A 14,843-nucleotide genomic window follows, 5' to 3' on the forward strand; every position below is an offset into this window, starting at 1 on the left:
CACAGACTGTGGGCACGAACCCGGGGCATTTGGGCCACCCTGGCTGCGGTGGCAGAGCCAGCCGCCACAGGAGGTGAGAACCCTTCTCTCAGACTCCCAGCTCAGAAACTCCTGTCCTTGGGGAACCCCTGGGGCACAGACTCTCACATCCATAGGATAGGCTCTTGGAGTTGTTGTCGTCGGGGAGCTCTGACCTGCTGCCCTCTCTGGTCAGCTCCGTGGGAGTCACCCAAGGGGAGGACACTGAAAAGTAATCTGGGTGAAATTACCAAAAAATATGGAAGAAAGAGAAAACAAGCCAGGTTTGATTTTAAAAATATTTAAGAGACACGTGTTTTATTGTCACAGAACATCACTTAATAAATACTTTAGCAGAATGATGAGCCTGAATCACAATGATAGAGGAAGAGCTTGGGGACAACTAGGAAGGCAACATTTTAAACTTTTAACTTAAACCTCAATTTGCCAGCTCCATCCTCTGCATCAGGCCCCAAGGTCGGGCGGAGAACCTGTGTCCTTTGGCACAGGGGCCCAGTTTCTCACCTCGGCGTGGAGCCAGGTCAGTATATGGAAGACCAGTAACAGCGGCTCTTGATGACCTGAAGCAGAGGCTTCCTGAAGGTGAGGAAGATGACGGTGCAGGCCACCAGCAGGGTGAGGCAACTGGGAAGAATGAGCACCAGGTACAGCAGGCCCATGTCCACCCGCTCCCATTTGCAGTCCTGAGGCATGCCTCCGGGCAGTTCCATTAGGCGAATGACCTTGGAGGAAAGGTTGCAAGTGACCATGGCCAGGTCGGCAATGGTGTGCAGGTGCTGCAGGGACCCCCAGCCCTCCACCCCACAGCAGTCATAAGGATTCTGACTGAGGTAGATGGTGCGTAGACTTCGGGTGAGGTGCTCAGACACAGCCCTCCAGGGAAGGGTTGTGAGAGAGTTTCTGCGCAGATCCAGGGTCTGCAGGGCTGGGCTGCCCCTGAACCGTGGGAAACTGGTCAAAGAATTCCCTGACAGATCCAAGTTTCTCAGATTCCCAAACCCAGAGAAGTCCAACTCCGTGGAGCTGGAATGGAGGCCCACGTTCCTGAGAGACAGGACCTGTAACGTGGGGGCGATATCCCGGAGAGGGGTGACAGTCCCGTTCAGAACCCCCCAGTTGCCGGACAGGTCTAAGTGGGTGAGCGCGGTCCCCTGGAATGAACAGTCTTGTAAGGCCCCCAGCCCGCAGCCCTCCAGAGAGAGGCTCCTCAACGAGGCCACGTTCCGGAAATCCACACAGCTTGGGGGGCCCAGGCGGTGCAGGTCCGCCGGCAGGGGGCAAAGGGAGATCTGATTGTGGCTCATGTCAATTGTAGTGATGTTACTGGCATCAGCAAAAAGGCCAGTGGGGATGCCCACGAGCTGGTTGGAGCTCAGGTTGAACGACCGGAGGCTCCTCAGGCAGCCGTGGAGGCCTGGGGCCAAGTGCAGCTCCAACAGCTGGTTCTGGCTCAGGTCCAGCTCTTTGAGCGCCCCGGGGGGCTCGTGCTCTCGGATATGAAGCGTCACCAAGCAATTCTGGTTGAGGTTCAGGTGCGCAAGGGAAGGCATTTTCTTCAGGAAGCCGTCGGGCAGGTACTGGAACTGGTTCTGGCTCATATCCAGGAAGCGCAGCTCGGTGAGGTCGCTGGAAGCAAACTCCTCCCAGAGGTTGACAGTAGTAATGTTGGTCACATTGCCGTCCACGAGGAGGAACTGTGCCACCATCTCCCGCGGCGAAGAGGCGTTGTACAGGTCCCCGTAGAAGCCCATGTTGTTGTCCCGCAGCAGGAGCGTGTGCAGCTTGCCGCACTGGGGCAGGAGCGGGAAAAACAGCAGCTGGTTGTGCGAGAGGTCCAGCGTCTCCAGCTCAAAGGCAGCCTCGGCCCCGGAAGCCAGGAACCATTCCAGGACGTTGTAGCTGACGTTGAGGAGGCGCAGCTGGGTGAGGCTGAAGTCCACGATGCAAGGAAGGTTGTTATAGGCCAGGTTGAGGTGCCTCAGCTCGGTCAAGCCATCAAAAGCGCCCCCCTCAATCTCAAAGATGTAGTTTCTCTGCAAATCCAGCTCCCTGAGGTGCCCCAGGCCCTCAAAGATGGAGTCGTCGAGCCTCATGACGGTGTTCCTCGCCAGGGACACCGACTCCAGCGAAGACAGGTTCCGGAGCATGAGGGCCACCATGTCTTCCGTCAGGGAGTTCCCCGACAGGTCCAGCGTCCGCAGAGCCCGCAGGCTGCGGAAGGCAGCCGCCGTCTCCCTGTAGCTCTCGGACAGGGAGTTGTCGGGCAGCGCCAGGCTGCGTAGACGGGCCTGCTTGCGGAAGGAGCCGCGGCTGATGCGCTCCAGCTGGCAGCCGCGCAGACTGAGGCTCTCCAGGAGCGGGTAGTGCCGGAGGGAATGGTTCCACAGGGTCCTCAGCGGGTTGGCGTCCAGGAGGAGCATCTGGGAGTACGGCGGGAGATGGCTGGGCACCAATTCAAGCTTCTGCCCTCGGCAGTCGGCCACTCCATCAGCCTAGGCCCAAAAACACACTGGTCAGCAGGGAGGGGGCCTCCAAGGCGGACATTTATGCACAGAATCCTGGCCTGTTCCCTGGACTATTCCTCCAACCACTGGGAGGGGCTCTAGAGATTGTATTATTATTTTTTTTTTTTTAAGAGAAAAAAGGACAGGAAAATGTCGCACAAAGAGAACTTTTCTCTGTTCTTTACCGTCACGCTGAAACAGTCAGCTGGAGTTGGGGCCCAGACCTCACTCGAGACCCGTTCATATCAGAGGAGGCTGAGCTCCTGTCCATTGGCTTCTGAGCAGGGACAACTGTGCTCGCGGTGTGGTTTCAGCTGTGAGAGGAACTGAGGATCAAGGCGGTACCTGGGTGTGAATCCCACCTCTGCCATTTATTTCCCAGGCGACCTTGGGCAAATAACTTAGCCTAAGTCTGTTCTTCCCTGTGAAGAATGGAGATGAAGTAGAGAGTGCCTGCCTCAGAGGACTGCAGTGGGATTGGAAGGGAGGCCGCACAGTGCCTGACACAGGACGCACCGTTCACCCAAATGGCCACTGTCATATCCTTATTGCTATTACCATGACATCTGTGCGTCCAGCAGGATCAATGCCAGACAACTGAGATGCTGTGGCATCTTCATTGCACCCGAAGTAATTTTGCCTGGGATGTTCCTCTACATTCTGGATTGATCGATATTAAAGCCGAGAAGGACTTTAGAGCTCATCGGCCCTCTGAATGGTACAGAGAAGTGAGGCCTGGAGAGAAGTGAAGAGCCAATGGCATTGCAGGAGCCCAGAGCTCCTAATGCTCAGGAGCCCAGAGCTCCTAATGCCCAATTCGGTGCCCTTCCTGGGTGCTGTTCCACCACGACTGTGCTGCATAAGGAGGCGGGATGGATGGAATGACCCTGTTCTCTCTGCAGAAATCACACAAGCCTCAGGATGCTTCAGTGCAGCCCCATGTTTTACGAGACTGGCAAAAACAATCTGTTACAGGATGTCAGATGTCTAGGAAAAAAAGTTTTAACGGATAAGATAGAAGAACAATGGCCTTCCTTTTCAAGGATTGGTCAGTTAGGAGAAGGCCAGTGATAGTGGGAAAAAAAATCTTTTTTTTAAATTTATTTATTTCAGACAGAGAGGGAGAGAGGGCACAAGGAAGGGCAGAGGGAGAAGCAGACTCCCCACCGAGCAGGGAGCCTAATGTGGGGTTCAATCTGGGGACCCTGGGATCAGCACCTGAACCAAAGGCAGATGCTTAACTGACTAAGCCACCCAGGCACACCCCAAAATTTTTAATGAGACCAAACTGTCTAATAATCTACTTTTACCACCCTTGATAATATGTGCAGATATATTACTGTGGCAAGAAAAATAAATTTGACCACATCTGTTAAGCAGCTGTATATTACTTCACTGCACAAAGAGCACAGTGTTAAAGAACAAGAGTTCTAGGGTCGGTCCACTCTGGTTCTGCTTTTCAACAAATGGGTGACTTTGGGCTGTTACCTAACCAGTCAGGACCTTCATTATTCCATGTGTAAAATGGAAATTATATTTATAATTTTCTCACAGGGGCTTCTTTTTCTTTTTTTTTTTTTTTAAGATTTTATTTATTTATTTGACATAGAGAGAGAAGCAAGAGCGAGCACAGGCAGACAGAGTGGCAGGTAGAGGCAGAGGGAGAAGCAGGCTCCCTGCCAAGCAAGGAGCCGGATGTGGGACTCGATCCCAGGACGCTGGGATCATGACCTGAGCCGAAGGCAGCCGCTTAACCAACTGAGCCACCCAGGCGTCCCGGGGCTTCTTTTTCTTGAGGATTCAGTGTGATTGTTTAGGTAAAACAATACAGAACCTGGCACGTGTAAGTGCTTGATAAATATTGGCTTGATGATTAGCATTATTTGATTAATTAATCTATTGTTGAGCATTGGAGTTGTTTCTAATTTCCAGATGAACATCAGAATGAATTTGTCAAGTTCCTGTCACACTCCCCCGAAAGACTTTGGAATTTTGATTGGGATTGCATTACAATTATGGGTTAATGGGTGGGGTGGATAACTGATGTCTTTACAAAGCTCAGTCTCCCCCTGCAGAAATAATGTATTCCTTTATTTGAGTAAGTGTTGGTCTTCCCCTAACAGGGACTCTCTGGAGAATGTTGTGGTTAGGGGCTTTCTTCAAGCCATGGGACCCTGTTAAAGCACAGCCACTGCAACTCTGGGGTCCCACCTCTGTAATCTCCTGGCAGCCCCAGTGAAGGGCTACAAAAAGACCACATGACTGTCAGAGCCCAGGAGAACCTCACCATGGCCACTTGATGACCACACATGGCTTAGGCAAGGAGGGGCACTGGAGATAGCTGGACTCCGGAAACTCTCAGCCCTAAGCGAGCCACAGGGAATCCAGTCTTTGAGCTCCTGGCAGCCCACCCCCCTGCTCCTCCCCACCAGGCTGGAAAGGGTCAGGTAGGGGGTCTAGCTGGAGTCCTGAAAAGCTATCAAAGAACTCACACTTTATTCCCTCTTTGTTCTAAGCCTGACTCCCTCCTGAATCAGCTACTGGGAGGCTAATCTTCAATTGCCTCTGTAAGGGAATAACGGAAGTCTGAAGTTGTAGCAGAGACTAACAACAATAATACTAGATAAAACCCATAGCTCCTATTACATACAAGGCACTGTTCTGAGAGCCTTATATACACTATTTAATCATCATAACAATGCAGTATTATAGTATTATGGGCTGGTACCACTATTCCGTATCTTACAAAGGAGGAAACTGAGACACAGAGTGCCCCCTGCCCTCCACCAATGTCACCAGCTGGTAAGCTGGGGTTTCAACCCACTCTGGCTCATAATCACCACTCCATACTGGAGTGTCTTACAGCACAGTGGTTAGAGGTTACTAAAAGTGGTTAAGAACCATGACCAGCTGGGCTTTTGAGATTTATCAGGGTTGAATGTAGGTATTACCCTGACATTCAATTTGTCCTCCCAGTGCCTTGTATATAATAGGACTCAAAGACTGTTTATTAAATGTATGTTTCCCAAGCAGACTTTTGATATCACAGACTTACAGGCAACGGAGAACATTTCCAGAAATGTGCTCAGTCGTTATGAGCCAAATCTGTTTGCACATACAGGCCAAAAGCCCTGCAGAGGGTAAGCTGTAAAAGCTCAGCTCTCCACTCCCTGGATTATCCTCAGCCTGAACGTGATTGAGGATGTCACTCTCAGCAGCACCCCTGTATTTGAGCCCTTGCTACTGGCTCACCCACAGGCTCTGAGTCAGGGCTTCTCCAACTGTACTACGCCCCGCTCAGGGATTCCGACACCATGAGTGTATCTCAACCATCCAGACATTTAACAAGCTGTTCTTGTTCTTGACCTCAGTCTTTGGGGCCTCCTATCTTCAGCAGGTATGAAAAATATGGGGCAGGGACTGCCTGGTCTTTCCCAGGTATCATCCTGACCATTGGGTTCAGGAGCAGCTTGCACACGACAGCCCGTGGGCAGCTACAGAGTGACTCAGACTCCTTCCTTCTCTGCCCTCTTGGATAGACAATCCACCAAAATGAGCTGATCTTCGTCAGGGCAGAGGCAACAGACAGCTCAGAGTTCCTGGGAAAACTCACCAACTCGCAGCCCCCTTCAGAAGCTGCTGTGGCCATTCCACTTCGACTTCTCCATTCCAGTGTCAAGAAGTGAAAACCCAGGCAGAGCCAGAGGGACAGTAACGCCATCTCAAGTGCAGCACTGCAGACAGAGGGCAAGGAAAAAGTGGGTCAGAGAAGGACATCTCTGAGGGCTGCTTTGCACTCTCGGTCGAAGGAGCTGGTTCCCAGCTGTGTCTGGTCTTGGAGGCCCACAGCTATAAGGAGGCGGAAACCCACAGATTCTTCAAATATCTCAGGTTAGCCAACACTTTCAGCCTCTTACTGCAACTATAGACGGCACTTATTTTTGTTTTGCCTCTGCCATTTGAGGGACAGGTGGCTGAACACTGAAACTTGTAAGAGAGAGGCAAAGAACTCAAGGAACCAGGTCTCAGGTCACCTGGAGTTTGCCATGTTTTGTAGTTCTGTTGAAGTTTTCTTCCCAAAGCTCAAATCTGCCCAATGCCTCACCTGAGCTTAATAAATATTTGCTGAACAAATGAATGAATGAAAGAACAGTGAATTGGGATTGAAATATTATTTGTAGCTTCTGGTCCCATAAAGTTACTAATTATTGTATTGACACGAGGCTTTTAGGAGGGTAGATCTCATTGGAGATGAGCCCTTTGAATACAGCCCTTTGGGAAAGAAAAAAGACTTTGATATTGTGCCTGGATGAGAGAAAAAACTGAAGGGCAAATGGAGAGTCATCTTCAGATATAAAAATGATTACTGATGAAGTGTGGTCGCCAGCTCTTTGGCAAGTGAACACAGAACAGGAACCAGGAGAAGGCTTAAATTTATACATCTACCAACAGAATTTTAGAACTAAGAGACTATAACAGACATCTGGTATGTCCTCTGCCATCACAGTTTTACAGGAGAACGTTCAAAGGCCCAGAGATAATAACAGCTTATTCAAGACTCCAGATCAACTTAGGACAGGGCTGAGAGCAGGCCCCAGGCTCCCTTCCCTGAGCTCCTGTAGTAAGCAGCATCATTTCTCTCCCTGAAGGTGCTGTTGAAATGACTGCCCTCTTGTTGGGAGGGCTGATAGCCCAGTGGCATTCCCCTCTCAGCTCTGTGTTCCTTACCCTCAGAGGCAAGGGCCTGGCCCCAGCATTTCAACTGCTCCATCCTCTCCTTGACATCCCCCCAGGAGGTACCGCAGGCCCTGCTCCCTAGTCTTCTCCTAAGCCAGCAGCACCAGCACTCATATGAACCTCCTCACCTATTTCAGGGGACCCACAGACCTTTCTCCCTCACACATCCAGGCCATCTCGGGCCCCTTCCTCTTTCTCTTTCTTTGAATGAGTTTACACATCTCTGAGGCTACCTTTAACTTCCTGGTCAGATCTGAATACTCACCAGTGAAAACAGACTAGCAGAAAAGCAAAGTGAAACCAGGTAAATCAACTATAGCTTTTATGTCAGGTCAGGTCAGCTCTCCTTACCACAGAGGGAACCTCTAACTCAGAATTCATCAGTCTTTGCTGGACACTGGGAATCCCCTTCCAATCTCCCCTTCCGCTTCTGCACCTGTGCAGAAACTAATACCTCATGGCAGGTACAGGGCACAGATGGCAGGAGCAGAACCATATGGGCTTTGTCCTTAGGATCATTGAACACACACGCACACACACGCATACACACAGGAAACAACCTTGGGATCACTGCCCAGCTTGAGATAAGGTTGCCAGATTTAGCAAATTACAGGATGCCATTTGAATGTAAGATAAACAGCAAATAACTCTTAAGTGCAATATGTCCCTTGCAATATTTGCATCCTACTTAAAGAAATTGTTTATCTGACATTCAAGTTTTCCTGGGCATCCTATATTTTATTGACGACAGACAGGGAAACGGCAACCATGGACTTGCCCCCCTCCGCCTTCCTCCCTTACCCCCTCTATCAGGCTTGGGATGGTACATGCTGCTGTCACAATCAACCTTCCAAAAGAGCCATTTCAATTTATATCGAAATGCCAAATCTAGATGGGTGCAGGGCAAACTTGTGATTTCTTCAGGGAGAATGTAACTCTTTAGACTGGAATGCTAGATAGGCCCAATGTCATGCCCAGGGTGTAATTTTAATTTCTGGGTCAACGAGAAAATTTTTGCAAATTTAAAATACACTTTCTCCTTCCTCCTAATCAGCCAACCAGGAAAGAAAAATTATTGCTGTTCCTTCTGGGCAACTCCTCTCATGAGGCAGCATGGGAAAATCATAGGCTTTAGAACCAGACAGACAGGGGTTTGAATTATGGCTCCAGCATTTGTTCTCTATCCTTGAGCAATTCATATAAAGTGTCTAAGACTCAGATAATCCTTCTATAAAATGGGGATAATAATAACTATTCAGAGTTTTTATGAGGTCAAGTAGCATATGTGAAAGTGCTTCATTTACTATGAGGATGCTTAATAAAATAATTACTATTTATGAGTTTCAAATACTATTGAGCTGGTTGAGTGGTTGTTATTTATTAACTCCAAGGTAATTTAAAGAAGGAAAAAGAATGAAAAGTGTGGATGGAAGAAGAACTATATCATTATGCCAACTGAACATGTGAAAGGTATGCAGGAAGACTGCATTAAAAATTCTGTGTTAATAAATTCCAGAACAAGGTTAATCCCACTAGCAAATGATTATGCTGGTTGAGAGCTGGTTGTCCTCAGAGAGCAGTCTTACCCTGCTCTGTACCACAGGGAGTTCACTTCTGAAGGCTGTTTCCCCAGTTCTGGGTGTCAGCTGCTCTCCTGCTGGTTCGGTCAATGGGAGGCACAACGGGAGGTTAGACGGCACAATACCCCGAATCCAGGGTATTTCTTTCCCTCTCTCTCTCTGCCTTGGACAGAGAAGTCCTTGAGCTTTGACTGGTGACTACTAGACTCTAGTAACATTCTCTTGCCTCTATCCTTCCCCTATCTACGGAAAATCACAGCTTCCTGAAATTGCTAACCTCTGGATTGACTGTCTACTTGCCCATTACCTTCTTAGCCTCTTCCATCATGTTTAGCCAATTTCCTGCATTAAATTTCCTCTTTAAAAAGTAATCTGGGCGTTTCTGTTTCCTGGTTGGACCCTGACAGATGTGATGACATAAGTGAGAATGGCTTGGGATCAGTCCTAAATAAAAAGATACATAATGACCCTAAGAAGAATAAAAGGCTTTCAAAATAATCACCATTCACATTGAGAAACACTATTCCGGGAGCGTACAGAATGATTTCTCAGAGGCATAGTATTGCAAAGAGCACAGGATGAGTTTGGATGCCTGGTCTTACTGGAAATCTCAGGAATCCTATACTGCGTGCTTAAAACTGCTTCCCTTCCACCCATAATTAACCCCAGCTGGGGGAGGACCACTCCACAGAGTATCCAGCTATAAGAGAGCATCTAAGCTTATGGCAAATAATAACTGTCCCACTTCAATCTCTCTGACATCTTCTAGAAAATACATCCATGTATAAAGCCAAGTCATCTTAACTACAGTTTTGGTAGAGAAAGAGAACCGAAAGGAAAATAATTATAATGGAGGGCACATGGGGCAGTATGACATTAATAATTTAAATAAAGTAACCTGGAAACCCACCCCCCAACCCCAGATTTAAAAGGGCCTGGATCCACGGTTCCCATTTCATGGACTGTGAACCACTTTCAGGAGCCACAGAGGAAATGGAGCCACAAGGAACTGCCAATCAACTTGAGTAGGGTTTGAGTAAGTACCACGTCTCCTCCAGGTCTGGGTGGCCAGCGGGGAAGTCCCCTGTATAAAAGCTGAGGCCCTGACAGGAGAAGCAGATGGCATTTACAGACTCTGCTTGTATCTTCTTCTTAAACCAGATAACAAAATTGAAGTGTTCCTTCTAAGTGTGGAGGCAAAAAAATGGTAAGTCTTGCTCTCTTTTATACAGAGTCTACAATTCTGTATTCTTCTATTCAGTTAACAATTTCTATAAGGTCTATTTTATCCAGTCATGGTTTTCATGGTCATGGCTAACACCAGAGATTGTGAGCTTCTAAGGCACTAGTGACCCAGGTGCTAGCCAGGTCTGTAATACATCTCACCTGGAGGTATGAGGACTCTAAATCTGACCTTCTGTCACAGGAAGTCCTCTTAGTATTGCATTTATATTTTTTCTTTACCTTCTAACTATTTTGTTTGTGTTTAGTCATCACAAAATGTCCTTGCCAGTTCTTCCCTAAGAAGTCCTTGAAATATTAGGACCTCCAAATGCTTTACGGCATCCCCTGGGCAATCCTTAGTCTTGAGGCGCAGCATTCTGATTGACTATCATGGAAACCTGTGACTCAACCCATATCAACCCCATGTCTATAACAGTGTTCCTTTTAAAAAATTTTATTTATTTATTTTAAGTGATCTCTATGCCCAACATGGGGCTCGAACTTTTGACCCTAGTATCAAGAGTCGCATGTTCAACCAACAGAGCCAGCCAGGTGCCCCTATATAGTGTTCCTTTTTTAGGCAGAAATACGATATAGCTTTTTGTCTAGTTTTTCTCTGTTCATACCTAGTTATAATAAATAAGTGGTGAAATTCATTTCATAAAAGCAACACAAATCAAGACTATATTCTAGAACAAGAGAACACTAACAGTGAGGAAGAAGATCGCAGATCAGCTGTAAAAATTCCTCTTTGTTTTGGAAAGTATGCTTGTTTGCTTTTTCTGGTTCCACAAAATAGTATGGAGAAGCTCCTGCTTCACTGAGCCAAGTAAGGTCAAAGAAGACCAAGGGAATGGTCGTGCGGGCTGAAAGGGATGGAGCATTTCCTCCTCTCAGACTGGGTGTCCTGATCCTGCTGGCAGCAGCTGGGCTGTATGCTGGGGGAGAGCTTTCCATATCCATTCCCATGCCCACCTCAGTTCTTGGCTCAGGACTGCTCGAATGGAAGATGGCAACATGTGGCCAAGGAATGGCTTTAGTGAGGCGCTGTGTGGGTGTTGCTTGCTTTTGCAAAGGACAGGGAAGAGAGGGTGAGTGAGATCTTTTGACTGGTCTCTGCTCCTTGAAGTCCTGTCGTTTCCACGTCCCCGTCGTCACAAGATTTACAATTGTTCAGGGGTGCAACATCCCTAGTTTTGTTAGATTGTCTAACAATGAAACATATACGTATACTACTTTTTCCCCCAATGCATGTAGATTTTCCTGTATTAATAAAATAAAACTTTTTTTTAACGAGTGATTAATTCTAAATAGTTTCCTGTCATGATGTAATGTCTTAATTAGCAGGTAGTAAAACACAACCACACATAAAGGCCTATCCACAGGTATTTTTGTCCATAAAAAGATCTCATACTGAAAGTTTGGGAATACTAAGGAATAACTCTGACTTGAGTTTTGGTTTTGTTGTATGGGAGGGTTGTGATTCATTTTCAGGAAAGGAGGCTGGATTTCTAATATCCAGAGGCACCCTGAATACCTCACCCCCATATTCTCACTTCCCCACCCCCTCTCACCGCTGCTACTACAGAGCAAGGAAGGCACCCTCTTTGCTAAAGGTGCTATCAGTAAGTGTTAAGAGTGTTATACATACATTAGCATGTAATTGAGAATTTTCCCCTTAAAATAATCAGAGAAGCTGAAAAAGTTTTAAACAAAGGGGTCTTTGGAGAAAGATGGCAACTCAGAGGTGCTGATGTCAGAAATAAATATTTATAGGGACACCTGGGTGGCTCAGCCATTAAGCATCTGCCTTCAGCTCAGGTCATGATCCCAGGGTTCTGGGATGGAGTCCCACATCGGGCTCCCTGCTCATCTGGGAGCCTGCTTCTCCCTCTGCCTGCCGCTTCCTCTGCTTGTGCTCTTTGCTCTCTTTCTCTCTCACCCTCTTTTTCTCACAAATAAATAAATAAGTAAACAAATAAGTCAACAAAATCTTAAAAAAAGAAATGTTTATAGACTGGTCTGAGGGGAAGAAATCTCTAGAAGCGGAGAATGCATAAGCACAGGGTGTGAAAGTGTGAGGTTGGCCTCTGTGAACATAAAAGCCACAGGCGCTAGCTGGAGGTCTCCACAGAAAGGGAATCTGCCTTTGTTTAAAAGTAAAAGAGCAAATCCCACCTGGGATCCTAGAAGAAAGAGAAGGGCAGCTGGTCACACACTGTAGAGAGCAGATACTAAAGAACAGAAACCCCAGTCATGACCACTTCAAATAATTCCTACTACCAAGAAGTATTTGAAAGCCTCGGGCAAACAGCTCTGGTCTCTTTGATCCATAGCAAAATATTAGAGTGACTTTAGTCCTCACCAAATGTTCAAACTTAGCATCTCCCATGGTGAGATCACTTGACACTCCGAGCTTCTGGGTAGGGCGCCTTGGGAAACACAGAGCCCCATCTCTGCAGTACCCTTGCCAAGAACATTTGCCCTGGACCCAGTCATGAGGAAACAATCAGATGGATCCAGGTTGTACACTGTCCTACGAGACAACTGGCTTGGGCTCTTCAAAGAAGTCAAAGTCTTGGGGCACCTGGGTGGCTCAGTGGGTTAAGCCTCTACTTTCGGCTCAGGTCATGATCTCAGGGTCCTGGGATCGAGCCCTGCATCAGGCTCTCTGCTCAGCAGGGAGCCTGCTTCCCCCTCTCTCTCTGCCTACCTCTCTGCCTACTTGTGATTTCTTTCTCTGTGTGTCAAATAAATGAAATCTTAAAAAAAAAAAAAAGAAGTCAAAGTCTTGAAACACAAAGAAAGACAGTGGAGGGGGAAAAGGGGGAGGTCTGAATACAAGTGAAGAAGAAGCACAGTAACCAAGGGTAATGCATGTACCTCAAGTGGATTTGGGAGTTTAAAAAAATCTCTAAGAGAGGGCGCCTGGGTGGCTCAGTGGGTTAAGCCTCTGCCTTCGGCTCAGGTCCTAGGATCCAGCCCCACATATGGCTCTCTGCTCAGCAGGGAGCCTGCTCCACCCGAGTCCCCCACCCCCCCCGCCTGCCTCTCTTGCCTCTCTGCCTACTTGTGATCTCTCTCTGTTAAATAAATAAATAAAATCTTCCAAAAAAAATCTCTAAGAGAAAAATTCGAGACAACTGGGGTAAATTTATATGTATCTCGAATGATGTATTTTCAGATGGTATTATGTACAAGTGATATTATCAGATTACTGCTCATTTTCTTAGGTATGAAAATGATTTTTTGGCTATGTACGAAAGTGTCTTTATTCTTGGGAAATGTCTGCTGAAGTATTTAGGGGTGAAGTTTCACGATATCTATAATTTATTTAACCTACTTTCACATGGCCTGGGCTGCGGGTGGAGAGAGAAAATTAAAGCAAAATATTACCAAAAGATAAATTTAGCATGATACTTTCTTTTAACTTCTCTGTAAATTTGAAATTTTTCAAAATAAAAATAAACAGGGAACATGAGATAAATGTTGGAGTTCCTAAAAGAAGAGGAGTAATAATAGTAATTTGTTGTCCCAGTATTTCTTGGAACATAACATTTTTTTATGAAACAAGATGGGATTGGGAGGGAGACAAACCATAAGTGACTCTTAATCTCACAAAACAAACTGAGGGTTGATGGGGGGAGGGGGTTGGGAGAGGGGGTGGGGTTATGGATATTGGGGAGGGTATGTGCTATGGTGAGTGTTGTGAAGTGTGTAAACCTGGCGATTCGCAGACCTGTACCCCTGGGGATAAAAATATATGTTTATAAAGCTGTAAAAAAAAAAAAAAAAAAAAAAAAGAAAGAAAGAAAGGATGAATACCCAAGTTTTGTAGCAACATGGACGGGACTGGAAGAGATTATGCTGAGTGAAATAAGTCAAGCAGAGAGAGTCAATTATCATATGGTTTCACTTATTTGTGGAGCATAACAAATAGCATGGAGGACAAGGGGAGATGGAGAGGAGAAGGGAGTTGAGGGAAATTGGAAGGGGAGGTGAACCATGAGAGACTATGGACTCTGAAAAACGATCTGAGAATTTTGAAGGGGTGGGGGGTGGGAGGTTGGGGGCACCAGGTGGTGGGTATTGTAGAGGGCACAGATTGCATGGAGCACTGGGTGTGGTGCAAAAATAATGAATACTGTTATGCTGAAAAAATAAAAAAATTAAAAAAAAAAGAATTTATTTTTTTTGTCAGAGGAAGAGAGAGCACAAGCAGGGGGAACAGCAGGCAGAAGGAGAAGCAGACTCCCCACTGAGCAAGGGGCCTGATGCAGGACACAATCCCAGGACCCTGGATCATGACCCGAGTTGAAGGCAGACACCTAACTGACTGAGCCACCCAGGCGCATTCCGGAACATATCATTTTTCAAATATTCTCCTGAGAAGAGTGCTCAATAAACATCTGATATGCATATACATAAACCTTAAAGATAGCCTAAAAATTCTAGCATTTGACATTCAAACTAGAGCCTCCAGATAGCTTCTCTCCTGTGTGAAAGGAACCCGAGTGTTAGATCACATGTTCTGACTTGAGGTACTAATATAACTTCCACTGTCCAGGTCAGTCGATAGCTCTGTCCACCACACCTGCAGTCCCTCTGAGAGGCAGCCCTCAGGGGAAACACATGACCTCCCTGCCACCTTTGCCTCTACCTCCACCTCCAACAAGCTCATAGAATCTTGGGGGAGCACCTGACCAGAGGAGGTCAATCCTTACATGCAGCCAGCACCCTCTGAGTGATCCTGATGCAG

General features: G+C 47.0%; 1 protein-coding gene across 1 annotated transcript in view; it reads right to left on the reverse strand.

Moving 5' to 3' along the window:
- Positions 1–303: 303 nt before the first annotated feature.
- NRROS (negative regulator of reactive oxygen species) overlaps positions 304–14,843 on the reverse strand; it is a 28,881-nt gene continuing 14,341 nt past the window's right edge. The window contains exons 2-3 of the mRNA XM_047734051.1: positions 6,157–6,277; positions 304–2,531 (exon numbers count right to left, since the gene is read on the reverse strand). Of these exons, the coding sequence (XP_047590007.1) occupies positions 561–2,531; positions 6,157–6,264 (2,079 nt within the window). The 5' untranslated portion in view covers positions 6,265–6,277 and the 3' untranslated portion in view covers positions 304–560. The remainder of the gene's footprint in view (positions 2,532–6,156; positions 6,278–14,843) is intronic.

Source organism: Lutra lutra, chromosome 1 (assembly GCF_902655055.1).
Source record: "Lutra lutra chromosome 1, mLutLut1.2, whole genome shotgun sequence".
NCBI lineage: Eukaryota > Metazoa > Chordata > Mammalia > Carnivora > Mustelidae > Lutra > Lutra lutra.